At 35.1% G+C, this 19212-nt stretch overlaps 2 protein-coding genes and 1 pseudogene across 2 annotated transcripts in view; 1 reads left to right on the forward strand and 2 right to left on the reverse strand.

Moving 5' to 3' along the window:
• LOC134254726 (uncharacterized) overlaps positions 1 to 19080 on the reverse strand; it is a 46786-nt gene extending 27706 nt beyond the window's left edge. The window contains exons 1-5 of the mRNA XM_062737260.1: positions 18412 to 19080; positions 17352 to 18047; positions 15678 to 15729; positions 14303 to 14527; positions 11877 to 12416 (exon numbers count right to left, since the gene is read on the reverse strand). Of these exons, the coding sequence (XP_062593244.1) occupies positions 11877 to 12416; positions 14303 to 14527; positions 15678 to 15729; positions 17352 to 18047; positions 18412 to 19053 (2155 nt within the window). The 5' untranslated portion in view covers positions 19054 to 19080. The remainder of the gene's footprint in view (positions 1 to 11876; positions 12417 to 14302; positions 14528 to 15677; positions 15730 to 17351; positions 18048 to 18411) is intronic.
• LOC134254725 (uncharacterized) lies at positions 5792 to 6842 on the forward strand. Its single transcript, XM_062737259.1, has 3 exons — positions 5792 to 6208; positions 6351 to 6572; positions 6686 to 6842. The coding sequence occupies exons 1-3, from the start codon at positions 6024 to 6026 to the stop codon at positions 6840 to 6842; spliced, it is 564 nt and encodes a 187-aa protein (XP_062593243.1). The 5' UTR covers positions 5792 to 6023.
• On the reverse strand, positions 6941 to 10599 carry LOC134254723 (uncharacterized; annotated as a pseudogene).
• Positions 19081 to 19212: the final 132 nt, after the last annotated feature.

Genomic DNA, 19212 nt, shown 5'->3' on the forward strand with positions numbered 1-19212 from the left:
AGAAGAAGATTTTTTGAATATACCACTAAATTTTCATTAATTCCTAATTATCTCCCCTTGAATAAGGGCGTGGCCCTTCATTTGAACAAACTTGAATCCCCTTCACCCAAGGATACTTTGTGGCAAGTTTGGTTGAAATTGGCCCAATGGTTCTTGAGAAGAAGTCGAAAATGTGAAAAGTTTACAGACAGACAGACAGACAGACAGACGGACAGACGGACAGACGGACGACGGACAAAATGTGATCAGAAAAGCTCACTTGAGCCTTCGGCTCAGGTGAGCTAAAAATGTGTTGCTTGTTCCTCAGGAATTGATGTCAATTTTTTCAAATATACTCAGACTCAAAAGAAAGGTTACATCATATAATTTTAAGGTGAAAAATCTATATGGGATACAACTATGTACAAAATAGGATATCCTTCACTTTGATTAATTCGTTTATTGTGAATTGTTTGACGTCCCTCTCCAGAATTTTCACTCAAATTGACACGTCACCGTATGTCGGTGAAGGGCTTTTGATCTTTACTTGGCACTCAGGACCATTGAGCAGTGAATGAGTTTTATCATGCCAAAGCCTGCCTCGGTTTTTTAAAAGTCTCATCTGAAGGACCCTCTTTAACTTTGACAAATCAGTTATGTAGTGTACATTATGTATATTTAAATATGCAGTTCTCCTTTTCATGGTTTATGCATGCTTTCAGTTTCAGGAAGTATGTATAAGCATCACATCCGAAAAAATAAAGAGAGATTTTACCGCGGATATTAGTACATGAATTACGATTAACAGGAACAAATCTTAAAAGTCCAATGATTTCATTAAATATGCTCTTATTTTTTTTTATTTTGTTAAGAGGGATAACAGAAAACTTCTGGTAATGGGGTGAACATTCAACAGTTAAATAAGTGATTTAGCAAAGTAAAAAAAAAGATATCTTCACTATTTGGGGGTACAAAGTTATATCCTGTTTATAATCTTCACAAGGTGTTGTGTTTCTTATGATTGGGTGTATATTTCAAAATTTTTTTTAAAGTTATTTATTTTAACAGGTGAGTGATCAGACAAATGAAAGATCCAGTTTCAAAATGTTTATGCAGTTGAAAAGAATTCACCAAGGTGTACATGTACCAGAATTTCAAGGTGATAAATATCTTGAATTAATTTCCTTCAAAATGAGCTAAACACTTAGTTGATGGATGGAAAGACGAATGAATGGAGATCGACGATCGGAAAAAGGACATAACATGCCAATCAAATTATCTTAAACAATTAAGAGAGCAAGAAAATAATGTCAAGATTTCTATAATTTATCCATCCCTTGAAATATTTGTTTGTCCATCCCTTGTGGTGTAGAGATTAATTATAACAAATATTACATCATTGATAGATTTTTTATTCTTTTTTTATAATACTGGTTGTGTTATACCTTGTCAAATTTCTATCAAATTAATCAATATCAGATTAGTCTTCACAGCTTAATTTAAAAAAAAAAGACTGGCAATCAAATGATATATGCTATAAAATGACAAACAGTTCTGTGTAGTTCCCAGAGGATAAAGATAAGACTGCTTGGTTAGAGATGCTCTAAAGAAATGAATGAGAGAGCTAGTCTTTCTACAATTAACCTTTGACTCCGAAGAGATAAATTGAACTTTCCATGCTAAAAAGTTTTTAAAACATAAAATATCCAATGATTTTATTTTCTTTGCGTCAGAGCGACCTACTTTTTGTGTAAGACATATCTTCAGCCCAAGATGTATCAGCTGACAAAGTTTGATACCTCTGCGGTATGTCCAGTACACGATGTTTTTTTCGATATTGTCGACATCGTAAGAATACTAGTCCTTCAAATATCATACCATATTCAACATAACAGTAATACCTTTGCTTATATCTGTATATATTAATTACATCGTTTACCAATTTAATGTAAACATCTTGTTAACATCGCCTTCTTTTTATTTTTGTTTACATCGTTCACATCGTCCACAACGCAATGTTGGATGATATCGAGTCTACATCGTGTCAGCATTGCCCTACTTATTTTTCTTGTTTAAATCGTTAACATTGTCGACATTGCAATGTTGGTCGATATCGAGTCGACATCGTGTCAACATTGCCTTGTTTTTATTTTTGTTTAGATCGTTCACATCGTCGACATTGCAATGTTGGACGATATTGAGTCGACATCGTGTCAACATTGCCCACTTATTTTTCTTGTTTTACATCGTTAACATCGTCGACATTGCAATGTTGGTCAATATCGAGTCGACATCGTGTCAACATTGCCTTGTTTTTATCTTTGTTTACATCGTTCACATCGTCGACATCGCAATGTTGGACGATATTGAGTCGACATCGTGTCAACATTGCCCTACTTATTTTTCTTGTTAACATCGTTGCTATCATGACGGCGTAAATGTGACGTCAGAAATAAACTAAATATAGCGACGACATATTGTACGGGAAAATATTTTAATTAATTTGTTTTGAGTCAGTTACGTTATTTATTTAGGGAAAATGTATACTTTTATTATGGATTTAGATGCCTTATTGAAACCAGTTAGAAAGAACCGAGTAGCATGTGGACGCATAATATTCTTACATTTTGTGCGATACTAAACCTAATTATTAGAGTTCTGTGTGAGACTAACCCTAATTATTATAGAGTTTTGTGCGAGACTAATCCTTATAAGTAAAGTTGTGTCTAGATTAACCCTAATTTTTACAGAGTTATGTGCGACACTAACCCTAATTATTATAGAGTTGTGTGCGAGACTAACCCTAATTAGTAGAGTTGTGTGCGAGACTAAACCTAATTAGTAGAGTTGTGCGCGAGACTAACCCTAATTTGTAGAGTTGTGTATTTGTATAGAGTGGGGTGTGAGACTTACCCTGGTTAGAATAGAGTGGGGTGCGAGACTAACCCTGTTTTGTATAGAGTGGGGTGCGAGAATAACCTTATTTTGTATAGAGTAGGGTGCGATTTTGTCGTGTTGAGGTTAAGTCTAAAGTGTAAAACGTATTAACATCGTTTACATTGCGATGTCGACGTCGACGATGTCGTCATTTAGAAATGATAACAATGTAGACAATGTAAATGCGATATCGTATCAACATTGTCAACATTGCGATGTCGACGATGTCGTCATGTAGAAATATTAACAATGTAGACGATGTAAACGCAATATTGTATCAACATTGTTTACATTGCGATGTCGACGATGTCGTCATGTAGAAATATCAACAATGTTGACAATGTTAACACGATATCGTATCAACATTGTCAACATTGCAATGTCGACAATATCGAATTGATTAAGTGAACTGGAAGACTAACCCTGTTTTGTATAGAGTGGGGTGCGAGAATAACCTTATTTTGTATAGAGTAGGGTGCGATTTTGTCGTGTTGAGGTTAAGTCTAAAGTGTAAAACGTATCAACATCGTTTACATTGCGATGTCGACGTCGACGATGTCGTCATTTAGAAATGATAACAATGTAGACAATGTAAATGCGATATCGTATCAACATTGTCAACATTGCGATGTCGACGATGTCGTCATGTAGAAATATTAACAATGTAGACGATGTAAACGCGATATTGTATCAACATTGTTTACATTGCGATGTCGACGATGTCGTCATGTAGAAATATCAACAATGTTGACAATGCTAACACAATATCTTATCAACATTGTCAACATTGCAATGTCGACAATATCGAATTGATTAAGTGAACTGGACATGAAGTATACCTCCAGGTCTAAAAGTATTAATTTTATGAGTCGGACACGGGAAAAGCTAACAGACAAATGAAGAGAGACAGACGGACAAGAAATCTCTAACATAATGAGTCCCGTCAAAAGAGGTGTATAAAAATGTAAAAACAGAAAAAACAAAAATAGACATGGGCCTTATGGGTCACCTGAGCATCATGCAAAAACATTTCATTGATTTTTTTTTAAGTCATGTTTTAAGCCAGGTGCTATGGGATTCAACATTTTGAAAGAGGTATCATTGATAATCATAACTATACCCATAGGCAGAGTTGGGGAACAAAAATGCATTTCAACTTATCAATAATAATCCACAAAAATCAGTAGTGCCCCTGCCTTATATGGACCCCTGACCTTTATGCTTCGATCCACACATTGCACAATTTTTGAAAAGGCACCCTTGCCTTTGGAAAAAAAATATTTCATTATACCAAGGAGCAGATTTCAATCAATTCATTCATTTTCAGTACATAAGTACAGCCCCCTCTTTGGTACCCCTGAACCTGGGGCCTTGAAATTTACAATTCTGGGAATTGGGCCCTGGCTCCTCATAACTATATAGGTACAGTACCGACCAGACCCAACCTGACACAAAGTAGTCCCAAAGCAGTCCTGGGGACTGCTTTCTGGTGACTGCAGCAGTCCCAGAGCAGTCCCACAGCGGTCCCAGAGCAGTCCCACAGCGGTTCCAGCAGTCTCAGTGGGCGGGGTTTATTAATTTAAGGGGCGGGGCTTACTCAGAAATGAGATTGCCAATAAACAATGGAACTATAAAAGGCAGCTGAATTTTTTTCTGAGCAGTATGCCAGGAATTTTTACAATGCGAAGGTCATTTATATGATCAGTACCCGTATAGATTTGAAGCAATTTGAAGTAATATTTATTGAAGGAAGAATTAAAGCTTACACACCTACATAAATGAATTACACTGAACATGAATATTTAATCACAATTATCTTGGGTTTTATGTAATTGATACTGGATCCCATTTTTATTTTCTATACAGAAAATTAAAATTGAATTAAATATATTTCACCAGAATTAGTTTTAAATAGATCTTATCAATATAGATGAGGCCGATATCCATACTATCGGGATACTCTTAAAGCATTTTTTAAGTATTAGGGCTTTTGAAAAATATGTTGCTAATTTTGCGAAGTAATATTTTTTAAGTATTGATTATTATTTACTTACGTACATGTTAATTTAAAAATTATTGCTTTATTTGTAAATTGTATAAGTGACCAGTAGAGAATCAGAAGATTATGTTCAACTTTAATTAATCTTGATAGAGATTTATACTCATTTCATTTATCTTTTTTTTTGCATTACATTTTTTTACATAGATTGAAATTAGGGCCATTGTTAATTGAGCAGCATGTTCAATGATGTGTAACACTGATACGTGTACCCAAATAACATGCATGATTGGTTTGCTTCCCAAAGGTGATTTAAATCGCGCAAGTGTTTATACCATTTTATTTATACACATTATCGGCCAGGTAAACAAAAGCAAAACAAAAAAGAAATAAATCACAATTCCCGGTATTTTCAACTGATTATTTCTTTATTTTTTTTATTTACCCTTTTAATAACTTATTTATAAATTAAAAACTAATTCGTCTGTAAATTCCCGTATAATTGTTCACATTGCTTATGTTAAGGAAGAATGGTGGCATAATTTTATTTCATGTCATAAAATAAATTGTTAGATTTTTTTAGGGTTACATGTAATACTCTTTTAGCATGATGCTTGTAAAACGTGTAGCCTTTTCAATTAAAATATCTTATCTACTTGTATATAAATAGTGCCAAATGAAAATGTTGAGTATTTAATTTTTGATTTAATAATAAAATAAATCTACATGTAGATATTTTTTTTCATGAGCATGTGGTTTTATATATTTTTGAAATAAAAATCGCCTCCTGACTTAATTATTTAACAACTTTATTTTTAAAAATATTCTATATTACATATGTGTAAATATGCAGTTCCTAAAAGGACACAGGACATAAAACATATTTTGTCTGCATTCAATGTCCTTAGCATTCTTAAGTCAAATTCTCACACTGAATCTGTTAAACAAGCATCAGATAACAAGGCACAGCTGGATGTAGTAATCTATAAATACCAACCGATGCAGTTCTCCGAGCAATGCCGACAATTAATGAGATAAGAGTCACGTGGGCGATTTTTACGTCAGAGGTGAGCTTCCTGCAAATTCTCGCTTTATCTTAAACAAAACAATGGAAGAAGACTCGTTAGATGGATTTTCCCTTGCTCCTGAAGAAATTAGACCCTATAATTTTGAGCCTTTATTAAATCAAACTCAAGGCAGTGATAGAAGTGAATCTGAAGATTCAGAGGGAGGTGATTTGGAGGAGGAAAATGCAGATGGGGTAATTGGAACCCGCAGAGAGAATTTAGCATGGTATGAAAATAAAACAAATATTTTACTAGTTTTAGTTTATATTTAAGAAATGAAACTTTTGTTCACCCATTCATTATCAGCATTATCAATATATATATTTCATATATGAACAGTAAATATATAATTTGATTTACATTACAAGGTGTGTCTGTGAAAGGTGCCAAGTAATGGAAACAAATGAAGAATGTTTATGCTGCCATGAAATTGCACCCATTTTGGTAAAAGTAGAAGCAAAGGAGTTAAAGTGTATCACAGAACATGATGGGTTTCAGGGAAATTGCCTCAATATTGACGTCCTGGAAGTCTCCATGTATGAGTTTGTAGACACTGATGGGCCCCTTGATGACAATGAGCCAATACATGAGTAAGATAATGTATACACATAACTTTTCTTATAAAAGTTTTTGATTTTTTCTTTGAAACATGTCAAGTAAATTATGATATAGTATTTTCTTCATGGTTAATTTTATATTACAGATTATATAGATACTTGGCCTACAGAAGATTCACTCGTTGGATCTGGCATATCCTAGGGAAAAAGAGACGAAAAATTATCCCTGCTTGTGTGGTATCCAAAATCAGACAGACATTTCCATCTGAGTCTTATGCTGGTTTCAAATATCCACGTTTATGAAATAATGATATGATGTCCACCCATCAATCTTTTTTGAAACACAACACATTTCCATTTTGAAACACAACACATTTTAAACTTTCACATTCCAACAAAATTTATCTGTTGTATCTAGATGTTCTTCTGTTAATCAGTTCATTTTTGTCAAAGTCTTCATACTCATGAGTCAGTGGGCGTGGTTCATCAGCTTTATGACCAAACACAAAATCATCATAGGCAAATTTTAAGGAAGGATAGTGTCGTCTTCTAACAAAAATCTTTTCCAGCAATTTTCCGACATATTCTGTGGAATCAAGAGAATATAAGAATGAAAATCTTATAAGGAAAGCAAATACATGTAAGACTAAGTGATTTTTTTTTATTATTTCATTATAGATTCAATAGATATATATATGTAAAATTATGCTATAGCATCTGTTAGTCACTTCTTTTAACTTAATTACCAAAGGTTGCAGGCACTCTGCGAGGTTTTACTACACATTCCTGTCCTTTCTTTGCCTTTGGGTAGGATACACTCCACTGTAGTTCGCCCTCTCTTGTTATTGACTGACGTCTCGTTCCGTTTTCATTGTAATGAAATGCAGCAATACACAACCTGTTGAAAATGAATAATAAAAAAAATTCTAAAGACTTTTTTTTTACTTTAATCTATAGAATTATGAATGTATTAAAAAAGAAAGGCTACAAACCTTGCAAGCATTGGCATGTAAAAGAAGTGCGTACTCTTTGGTGCGAAATGATTCACCACAGAGTGAAAAACTTCAAGTCCATATGTCTGGTAAACAGGTGACAGTTTTGGAAGATCTCTAAGGAGATAGGGACTCTCCACAACATCTTTTACCATCTTGTGGCATCTAGAGCCTAGAATGGAAAAAAAAAATGCGTACATTTTTGGAATTTGTAACAGTTATAAAATAAAAGGAAATAGATTTAATAATTGGATAATGACCTTGCTGCATCCAGTCTCTAGGTTCATTTAGCTGGCCATGTTCACACCGTGGAAAGACCTCAGAATCATGTTCATGGACATTGATAAGATGGTTGCTAATAGATTTCCATTTGTCAACCTTCATTTGCCCATTGTTTCCACTTGACGCTGCAACCCAGTATGTGTGGTTGCATGACTATACTTTTTATCCAAGGACGGATTTGACCAGCCCCACGCTTTTTTGCTGATGTCTCAAGTTTTCTTGATATTCCTGAAATATTTGCCATTAGGCAACTTACTATAGGCTACAGTTATTCAAAAAATCATCATTGAAAAAAAAAAAAAAAATTACCCTTTGCTACGTGCCAAACATCGAAATAGTGATTGATCTCTGGTTTTTCAGTCTTCATGTATGACTTGATCATAACATGGCGATCTGTCACGAGATCATGCACTGGGACACGATTTAATTCTGTTAGTTGTCTCAGTCCACGTTTAAGGCCTTCAAGCTCCATATGGGTAGATCCTCTCACCTCGTTACTCTGCAAATTGACAAAGGCAATTAGATTATCTAAAAGAAAATATTCATTAAAAATGACATTTCAATTTCTATATCATATTTACCTGGACCAACTGTACATCAATGATTTTATTAGTTTCAAGGTCCATCAGTGAGTAACTGCAGTATTTTGCACTGTAACCAGGTGAATCGCATCTCCCATCACCTCCAAGAACGACATGAGATTTTTCTGGTGAAAAAGTAACTATAGTGTTACAAAAATAGTTGTAGACATATGTGAAATAAAATCAAGAGATATATATGTTACACATAAATTTATGTATTTATTACTTACGGCGCAATTCATCAAAATAGTCTGCTTGTTGTGAATCGAATTCTTCTATGACTGCTGGGATACTGTAACAGGACTGAAGACGGGAAATAGTGCGGGAACTTGGTGCTAGAACTTTTAAATGGTTTAAAAGCATTACAACTTTTGATATGCTGTTCCCACTTAAAAGCATTGCACTTGCAAGATGTAAATTAAACCATGGCATTTTCTTATGTGTTGATTGTGACTGCCATCTGTTGATATGACCATTTTCACATGTTGACACTGTAGATATCATAGAGCCTTTGCTGTATTCTACAAGTGGGACACTTTTTCCATTACAAACATTACAGACAGACAAAAGTTGAGAAAGTGCACTTTCTGACACAACATAATATTTCTCTTCCGATGGATTATCAGTTTCATCTAATCTGTAGTTACATGTCTCCTCTTCATCTGATTCCTCATCCAATTGTGAATCTTCAAAATCGCTTGCATTGAAATCAGAGTCAATATCTCTGTTATCATAATCTTCATCTGAACTTAATTCCTCATGTTCATTATTTGCCAAATACGCATCCGTGTTGACACTGTCTTCTTGACTATTCAATATATTCTCTGTAGACTGTCCACACTTAATACAGTACTGCAAATCACTGCACTGAATTTCAGCATCAACTGTCTTGAAACCTATTTTTGATTTACCTATTTGGATTCTTCTTGTCTTTGTTTTGACTTTAGGGTCGGGGATAAATGCCTGGATGGCCTTCTCAGCCAATACTGTCTCACCTTTCACAGAAGATGAAGGGGTTTCTTGTTCAGTTTCAGAAACTTCATCTACTTTTTCATTTCCATCTTCATTACTATCTTCACTGTCATCACTCTCTATCATAGCCTCTTTTAATACCTGTTTTAATGTACAATTTTATTTAGAAATTAAAAAAATTTTTTTTTTTATTTTTCAATGTAAGATATACATAAAATGTTATGTAAACTTAAACTATGACATAAACATTTGTAAATTGAGGTCATGTCCCCTTTTTTCCTTGCTCTGCTCACTAATTTATAACAATTATTAACAACTATTTAGATGATCAATATTAAGAAACAACAAAATTCTATTGATGTCAAATGAATTTACATCATAGCAATTTAACCATTTTTAAAAAAATGTAATGGTAATGACACAAATATACCGGTAATTAATAAAGAACGACATATAAGTGTTTAATCATATGTTAAAGAATAATTAGTTTTTTTTTTACCTCAAGTCTTTGTCGCTTTCTAAATGCACCAAACCCTGGTGATTTTTTCTCAGTGCTTGATGAAGTTGAACATTCGTCTTGGGTAGGCCACTCAACATCGGGTACATCATCATCCTTTAATTGCGCACGGGCATTAGGATAACCTAATTCAGCTAACCGGGGTGGATAACGGGAATATTGAATTGCGGTAAAGTGTTTCTCACATATTTTACTGTACTTTGTTAACTTAAGGTCTCTTCTACGGCAGTAATGTACCCATGTTTTTTGAAGACCTGCATCTTTTGGGAAGCAAAAAAAATGACACATTTTTGTCCACTTTTGAGGAGCTTGAACAATTATAAACAGCACAATACGGCATCCTTACAAACTATGAATAACTCTAAACGCAAAGAAATGTAATTGTGCAAGTTCTTTATTTATGACTTAGAAATATAAACCATTACTGGCAATTAAGGAAACTATTTGTCTTCGATCAATGATAAGAAAGATTTATAGTATCTCTGGCTGAAACATTTAATAGCATATCTGTGCTGTAACTCATCTCTGACGTCATTTCCGACTCTTTCCGATCTCTGGGCTTGAAATATGCATATTGAGGTCAAGCCGCTTATCAGCACTGTGTTACAGCGCTAGCTGTGAAACAGATGCTTGTTTAACAGGTTCAGTGTTAGAATTTGACTAAAGGATGATAAAGACATTGAATGCAGACAAAATATTTTTTATGTCCTGTGTCCTTAAAACTATAATTTATCTATAATAAATGTTATCTCAAGTTATTAAAAGATTGTAAGAAATCCTTGCTTATTAAACATTTTAAACTCCTCTCTGCTGCAACAAAACAACATGGAGCCTGCAAATTTAGAATACACAAGGGGGCGGAGCTATCTGTCACTCAGAACCAATGTCACACATGAGTGAACAAAGCAGTCCCAGAAAGCAATCCCAGGGGCAGCTGGGACTGCTGGGACTGCTTTTCATAGCAGTCCCGCAGCAGTCCCAGAGCAGTCCCACAGCAGTCCCAGAGCAGTCTCACAGCAGTCCCAGAGCGGTCCCAAAGCAGTCCCGGGGACTGCTTTCTGGGACTGCTTTGGTGTAAGGTTGGGCCTGGTCGGTACTGTAGTTCATCTGCTTAATACACAGGAAGAGAAGAAGATTTTCAAAGATTTAATGTATTTTCAATATATAACCATTAGAGATCCGCCCTAACACCAGAGCCTTTGACCCTGGGGGCATTAAATTCACAATTTTGGTAGAGGCACTCTTGCTAATCATAACTATGCACTTAGTTTATTTGATACCCAGGAGCAGAGAAGAAGGTTTTCAAAGAATTCAAGCATTTTCACTATTTAATGTTTAAAACCCCCCCCAAACCCCAGAACCCTGAGGCCATAATTTTGGTAGAAGCACCCTTGCTGATCATAAGCATGCACTAAGTTAGTTTATTTAATACCCAGGAGCATAAAAGAAGATTTTCAATAAAAATAATGCATTTTCTCTATATACTTATTTACATGTAACTCAGCCCTAGCACTGGAACCCTTGATCCCAGGGCCATGAATTTCAAAAATTTGGTATAGTACTAAATGCTGATTACAATCATGCAAACAGTTTGACTGCTTGATGTCCAGGAGTAAAGAAGATTTTTAAAGATTGATGAAATTTTAGGGGATTTAATTTGACCCCACCACTTAGGTCCCAGGGGGCAGGGATCATGAAATTAACAATTTGTGTCTCCCTTCACCGATAGATGCTTTGTGCCAAATTATTTGAAATTGATTCAGTGGTTTCAGAGAAGAACCTGGAAATAATTAAATGTGTACGCACAACGCATGATGACGAACACGAAAACAGAGAGTGATGAGTTACCTGATTTTTTTAGGTGACCTTAAAATAGAGATTCTTGAGAAGTGCTCCATTTTCTGTAAAGTTGATGCAAACTGAACATCGCACGAATTTTAATTCCTTAACTTTTGACTAATTATCTCTTTAAGCATTTGACTGAGAAGACTACCTTTGTATTTCCAAGTAGAAAAAACAGAACCCTTCTGGTCTTCTTCTTCTTCACCAAAGACAACTTCTTCAAAGCTCTTTGACATGTCCATTACCAGTATGTAAAAAGCCGATGATCTCATGTAAATTTGGTGACATGCATAATATGCAAACTGTCCAGCGAAATCAATCATGCTGACACTAATCTCGTTCTCCTGTGCATCTAATATCTTCTTGATTATTTCCGGGGAGAGTGTTTCAGCAACTGTGTCTTTGGCTTTTGTGTCTAATGCTGTAGTACTGTGATCCTCTACCTTGACATCAGAGGTGAGGTTAATGCTGCTTTCTTCCGGCCCTATGTTTTCAGTATTTTCCTCACATATATCGTTTGTGTCATGCAGTTTACAATTATTGCCTGTGTTGTCCTTTTCTTTTTGATCAGAAAGATCGCCTGTGTTGTCTTCTTCTATTCTATCAGCATCTTCATTATAATTGCCATTTTTCTTTGCAAGCAAAGATCTTGGAACTCTTACCAAGAATTTTCGTTCAAGATTCTCTGTAGCTACAAAGAAATATAAGGATTATATAACGATATGGAGATAACGAACATAATTCAGTCTCAAAGTCAAAAAAGAGCCGAGCAAACACGGACCCTAAACATTCAGAGGTGGGATCTAGTTCCATGGAGCGATGAGCATCCCCTGCCAACGGGTCTCATACGCCGTGTGCTCGTTGTCATGATCAGGAAATAACGAGAAAAAAATCTGTTGTCCATTCAGTGCATAATTAATGGACTAACAATAGCTATGAAAAAACGTCAGTCAGCATTTGACTCTAATCAATGATAAATTGTATTTGCTGACAAGGTCATTGTATCGACCATAGCAAGTACGAAATGATGACTTTAAACAAGACTGCTGAGATTCTTGATTCATCAAGTTGTCAATAATTTACGTTATTCAAGAAATCGTTCCTACGTAGAGCATGCTCTTGAGTATCAATCAACTGAGATATATATACTCCGTATGCAGGTGATGAAGTTATATTTCTATGTAAAACTTTGATTCCCTATTTAGGCCGCGCCCTACCCCGGGGTCATGATTTGAACAATTTAGAATCTACACTATCCAAGCAAGCTTCCACGTAAATTTCAGCTTTCCTGGTCTACTGGTTCTTGGGAATAATTTAAAGACTCCACTCTACTTTTGTCTTTTCTTGATTATCTCCTCTTGTGAAGGGACTTGGCCCTTTATTTTAACATCTTCAAACTTCAATTCAAACCAAGAATGCTTTTAATCAAGTTTGGTTAAAATTGGCCCAGTGAGTAGAAGTCAAACATGTGAAAAGCTAACAAAAAGACAGACTTACAGCTGGTTGGACAGACAGCGGAAAAAATGTAATCAAATAAGAGGCCCAATTTGGCTACATCGCTCACCTGAGTTACTTGGGTGATGCAGTTCTTTACCATATTTCCCCTCTTGCTATACCTATACAATCTAATATCTACACTATCCGAAGATGCTTCCACATAAGTTTCAGTTTCCAGGCCCAGTGGTTCTTGAGAAGAAGATTTTTAAAGATTTGTACTATGTATTTCTATGTAAATTTTGGATTCCCTAATGTGCCCTCCCCTACCCCCAGGGGGTCATGATTTTAACAATTTAATATATACAGTACCCCAGGATGCTTCCACATAAGTTTCAGCTTTCCTGGCCCAGTGGTTCTTAAGAAAAAGATTTTAAGTGACACACCCTATTTTTGTCTTTTCTTGATTATATCCCCTTGTTAGGGGACTTAACCCTTCATTTTAACAATTTAATTCCCCCTTCACCCAAGGATGTTTTATACCAAGTTTGGTTGAAGTCGAAAATGTGAAAAGTTTACAGACGGACAGACTGACGGACGGTCAGACAGCTAGACAGACGGACGGACGACGGACAAAATGTGATAAGAAAAGCTCACTTGAGCCTTTGGCTCAGGTGAGCAAAAAAGATCACTTGAGCCCTCGGAGGTTTTAATGGGGGGCCCAGTCCCCATCCCCCTGTGTCTTAAAAATACACAAAATGTGATAAATCAATGGGTTTTTTCATGTGGCTGAAGACCCCTATCCTGAAGGCAAACTGGTCGCCCTCCCTTTTCAAGTTTTCTGGATCTGCCACTGTCAGAGAACATGGTAGTTAGATTTCCATCAACATCTTTTTCAAGTGAAATATCCAAATATGAAACATATGTGTCTGAATCTGTGTTATCTTTTATGTAAAGCTCACCAGAATATATCATTGACAGACTATGGCTCAGGTGATGTTATAAACCCCAGAAAATTGTATTTACACCGAAAATGCAGCCTTAGGAACTATTCCATGAATATCTGAACTACCATCCAGTTAAACTTAAATTAGTAAGAAGATTTTAGAATTTAACTGAAATAGTGAGTAAAGTATTTTTTACCCAGTAAAGACCCATCGGTCACTGTAAATATATATTCGTAAACTTGAAGTCCTCTTGTTGATTTTATTTCTTTTATTTCTTCGAGACTTTTGGCCATAAGACTGTAGAGGAGTGTTGTTTTCCCAGCACCAGCACATCCAACCACAATCCCTCTCGCATGTCGTACTGTTGTAACTTCTGTTCGCATGTGATGTAGAAGATCTTCTTTAGGGTTGTCAAGATCTGCTGCAATCGATATTCATACTTTTACTTAAGGAAAATATATGTACAATTTTCGATTAAATTATTATCTTCTTAAAAATCAATAAAAACAACCAGAAGTCTCTGTCGTGACTGTAGCTCTACTAGTTTGTATCAGGTACTTAAAACAAAGAAAGGAAAAGTGGTAGTTTGGACTTGTAAATTCATAACAGTAATAAACAGAATAATAATCTTGTATCTCACTGTACACTACTTGCATGCCACATTATACATGTACTATGATCAGACTATGTTTAGTTTTGAATTGCATATTTGAAGTATATTTCACAGACATGGTTATCTATTCCTAGTAATAAAAGAAACATCGTTTATCGAAATCAAAAATCGATATACATAATTATATATATAATTATGTATCTTAGTATAATCTACTTGTGTGCAAAGTTATATTATTATCCTTCTTAATGATACATTCAATCTGTTTGGTTTAGAGTAGGTCACTTGCAGGGAGACAACTCGTACTGTGAGCTCAACATGGTTAAATAAGGACCCTTGACCTGGCCCACTCGGTGACCTTGGAGGTAATTGTACAGTATTGATTTCCTTTTTTTTTCATTTGATAATAATAAAGTATAAGGATCATACTGGATCATATATTTTATTTTTCATTTACCTTTTACCTTTTACGGTTTTGTTGATATGGAATCAATAGTGTACACCACTACTGGTCTAGAATTCAGCAATTCAAATAATAAATATTTTTCTATTACTGCATCCAAAAAATAGGTACACGTCTCTGGGTTTTCTAAAATCACTGTTCAATGATTAGATAATGTATATTTAAAACTATTGCAGGTACAGATAACTTAGCAAAGTATGGCCCCCTGATTCCTGACATTTCGCAATTCATAATGTAAAGTGAAATTGGTCAAAGTGACTGCAAACATGTTTTCAGAAAAATACCATGCACCCAATCAGAACCTAAATCTGGGTACTTACACATGCAAAGTTAATCCAAAGATTTTTAAGATGGTATACAGATAAATGTGATGATAAAATGTAGTTTGCTAAAATACAAGTTAATGTTAATCAAATATAGCACAATATCACAGTTACTTGTGCTGATAATAATTTCAACATAGTCAGATGTAAGGATTGGCATTAAGATACATACTTGGACTTGAAGTTCTTTCTTCTTTGTTGGCAAGCTTTTTCAGTTCTTCCTGCTTAAAGGAAAAAAAAATAAAATATTTATAACCTTTAATAAATTCAGCAGATGAGCATATTTAAGATTTTTTAATAAATCCTGACTTATATGTAACTGTAGCATTCCATATGAAAATATTATAAAAATCTTTTTTATGGAGGTTATTGAAATAATAAGAGTAGTCAGGCAAAACTAAATATCATTGAGATGGTGGCCATCTCAAGGGCCCTGCTTTCAGCAATGAACATGAGAATGTAAGGTCGCTGAAAAGGGGCTTATTTTGAAGGTGTTTGAGTTTAAAGAAAAAGTAACTTTTCTCTAAAAATGATAAAAGAAACTTTTAGAAATGTATCCTCTTTAAAATAGTTGCATATCCTCTATCAAAATATGGAAGGACAATCAGAATTGTTCCGTACCACAAGTCAATTAGTAAAGTTGGAGGCTGACTAGACTAACGAGGGTTTTTTTTACCTGTTTACCTTTACCTAAAAATTTCGTCTACAGACACTGCCCATCCTATGACCAATTTCACTCTGAGAGAAAAGTATGAGTCACATTGAGCCGAGGTATGCTCTAGACATGATATCCCGGACGGACGGACAGACAGATGGACAGGTAGGGGAATTGATGGACAGACTGATCACTATATGGCACCTGCCGAGCGGGCCCTGATGAATTGTTAACAATAGGCCCATTGGCCACAACGCTTACCTGAGTCACTTTGGCCATGCTGTTCTTCACCAGATCCTACCCCTTGTAATACCTATTGTTTGACAACCCTACCCCAGGGTCATGATTTGAGCAATTAAGAAGCTATACTATTCCAGGTGCTTTCAAATAATTTTAAGCTTTCTTGGTCCAAATTGTTCTTTAGAAGAAGATTTTTCCTAAAATGTTTCAATGCAAAACTTGAATTCCTTGTTGTGGTCCCGCCCTGATTTTCACTGGTCTTAGATTAAAAACAATTTGTAAAATAAAGTTCCTACAGAAAGAGGTATGAAAATATCCGAAGTCTTGCAATTTTACTTTTAGAAAATTTGGAAATGGACCTTTAGGGTCCAAAAGAAATTTGAAATCTTACAAATATGTAAAAAGGGCATAAAAACAGACAAATGGAAATTCACAGAAGTGTGATCAGTTGCCTAGGAGTAAGCACCCCTTGTTGACCGGTCGAGTCACACCACAGGGGTAATAAGGAAGCATACAAAATATTTTACCTTGACTAGATCAGTCATTTATTATGAGGTCATAGTAGGCAAGATGACGTCAATTTTAGAACACAAGTCTTCGTAATATAATTATTAGAGATATCATTTAACTCTAGAAAATGAATAGAAACGTGTAAAAAATAAAGACAAATAAATTGGTTTTATTTTGATTTGCTGTGTCAGTCATGTTGATTGAAAATCTAGCACCGATGACGTCATACGTGTATATCAAGTAACAAAATGCCCATTTAAACGCAACTTCAAACCATCAGTGAGTTGAATGTCTCGTTTTAAAATTGATTGCAACAAGATCTTGAGTAACGAATAACTAAATATTATAATAGCACATCTGTACTTCATGTTTGCTTTCAGACCTCAGTATTGCTGTCTTCAGTTCTGAATTGATTACTTTCACCATTTCATGCTGACTTACCATTTTAGTCATTTCTATCACATCATCTTCAGTTTCAGTTTCCTCTCTGATCGTCAGTTTATGAATAAGATTAAGCTGATCTGACTCGAGTGTCTTCAACATTTCTTGATGTTCCATGGAAAGCTTTCCTATAATAAAATCTTCTTCTTCCCTTTTAATGGTTAGTATTTTGATATCATTAAGGTTATCCAGGTACTTCTTTCCAGTGAAGGTTTCCAATCTTTGGCAGATATCTGACATCGTCGACCAGGTGTGGTTGAATTCTGCTTCATGTGTGGAAGCTGAGCTCACATGTGCAGTCAAACCATTCTGGATTGACCTAATTCTCTCGATATCATCACCCACGGTCACTTCTCCTGCTGCAGGCTCTTCTCCCCATTTTCCTTTGGTTGGTTTGGGGATCGTTGAACAAATGTTTCTGATCAATGTGTATGTTAATGAGATGTCAAAATTCTTATATCCCGAATGCTTAGCATCTAGCAAGAGATGTTCTTGTTCTGAGTGCAATCTTTTAAAAACAGATGATGCTTTGACTTTGTTCTCAATGTCGGAAGGTGGCACCTCCATCTCCAGTATATCTCTGTATGCCTGATTTAACACATCGTTTGTTGCCATTCCGAGTTTGGCAAATCTATATCGGTCCCCTAGAAGTTTTCTTTCAGAGGCCATTGGAGTGCTGGAATCAGTCGCTATTCTCTATACAAAAAAAACAAAAACATTTTTGTACCTTTTTGCTTACATTTTTGATTTTTTTTTTCTCGAAGTATACTCTTTTGGTACTTTTTAATACCTTTTTAGCATACATTTTTTTAGCTTTTCTAAAAGTATACTTTTTTGTACTTTTGTATGTTAGTTTTAAAAAGTACTTTTTAGTACTTCTTATGGTACAATTTATGTACTTTGATCAAATATAGAAATGTACAAAAAGTACACGATTTTATTTGATTGTTAGATTGCACATCATTTAATTTTGTAGTATTTTATTAATAAGCAACGATAAACGTCACATTTGTCTTTGTTTCATGTGTATTAAGTAAAATTAACTAAAACAATAGCACACCTCATGCTTCATTTCAAGCCTCTCTACTTCTGCTTTTACATCTTTCATATCTAAACACAATTTTTTCACCATTTTATGCAGACTTTCCAGTTTGATCTTTTCTATAATGGCATTTTCATCTTCCATTCTCAAGGTCATTTTTTGGATTTTATTGAGGTCATCCAAATACTTCTTTCCCGTATAAGTTTCCAATCTTTGGCAGATATCTGAGATAATGGACCAGGTTTTCTGGAATTCTGACTTTGTTGTGGAGGCTGAGCTCACATGTGCAGTCAAACCATTCTGGATAGATCTAATTCTCTCGACATCATCACCCACGGTCACTTCTCCTGCTGCAGGCTCTTCTCCCCATTTTCCTTTTGTCGGTTTGGGAATCTTTTTACAAATGTTTCTGATCAATGTGTATGTTAACGAGATACCGAAATTTATATATCCAGCATTTTTAGCATCCTGCAAGGTATGCTCTTGTTCTGGGCGCAATCTTTTATAAACAGGTGATGCTTTGACTTTGTTCTCAATGTTGGAAGGTGGCACCTCCATCTCCAGTATATCTCTGTATGCCTGATTTAACACATCGTTTGTTGCCATTCCGAGTTTGGCAAATCTATATCGGTCCCCTAGAAGTTTTCTTTCAGAGGCCATTGGAGTGCTGGAATCAGTCGCTATTCTCTATACAAAAAAAAAACAAAAACATTTTTGAACCTTTTTGCTTACATTTTTGATTTTAAAAAGACAAAAATATGTAGGGAATCTTCAAACTTATTTTTTGTAAATTATCGGGGGCCAAATGTGGACGTTTAA

This window comes from Saccostrea cucullata, unplaced genomic scaffold (genome assembly GCF_032062105.1).
Source record: "Saccostrea cucullata isolate Sc308-1 unplaced genomic scaffold, CSIRO_AGI_Scuc_v1 ctg3408, whole genome shotgun sequence".
NCBI classification, from domain to species: domain Eukaryota; kingdom Metazoa; phylum Mollusca; class Bivalvia; order Ostreida; family Ostreidae; genus Saccostrea; species Saccostrea cuccullata.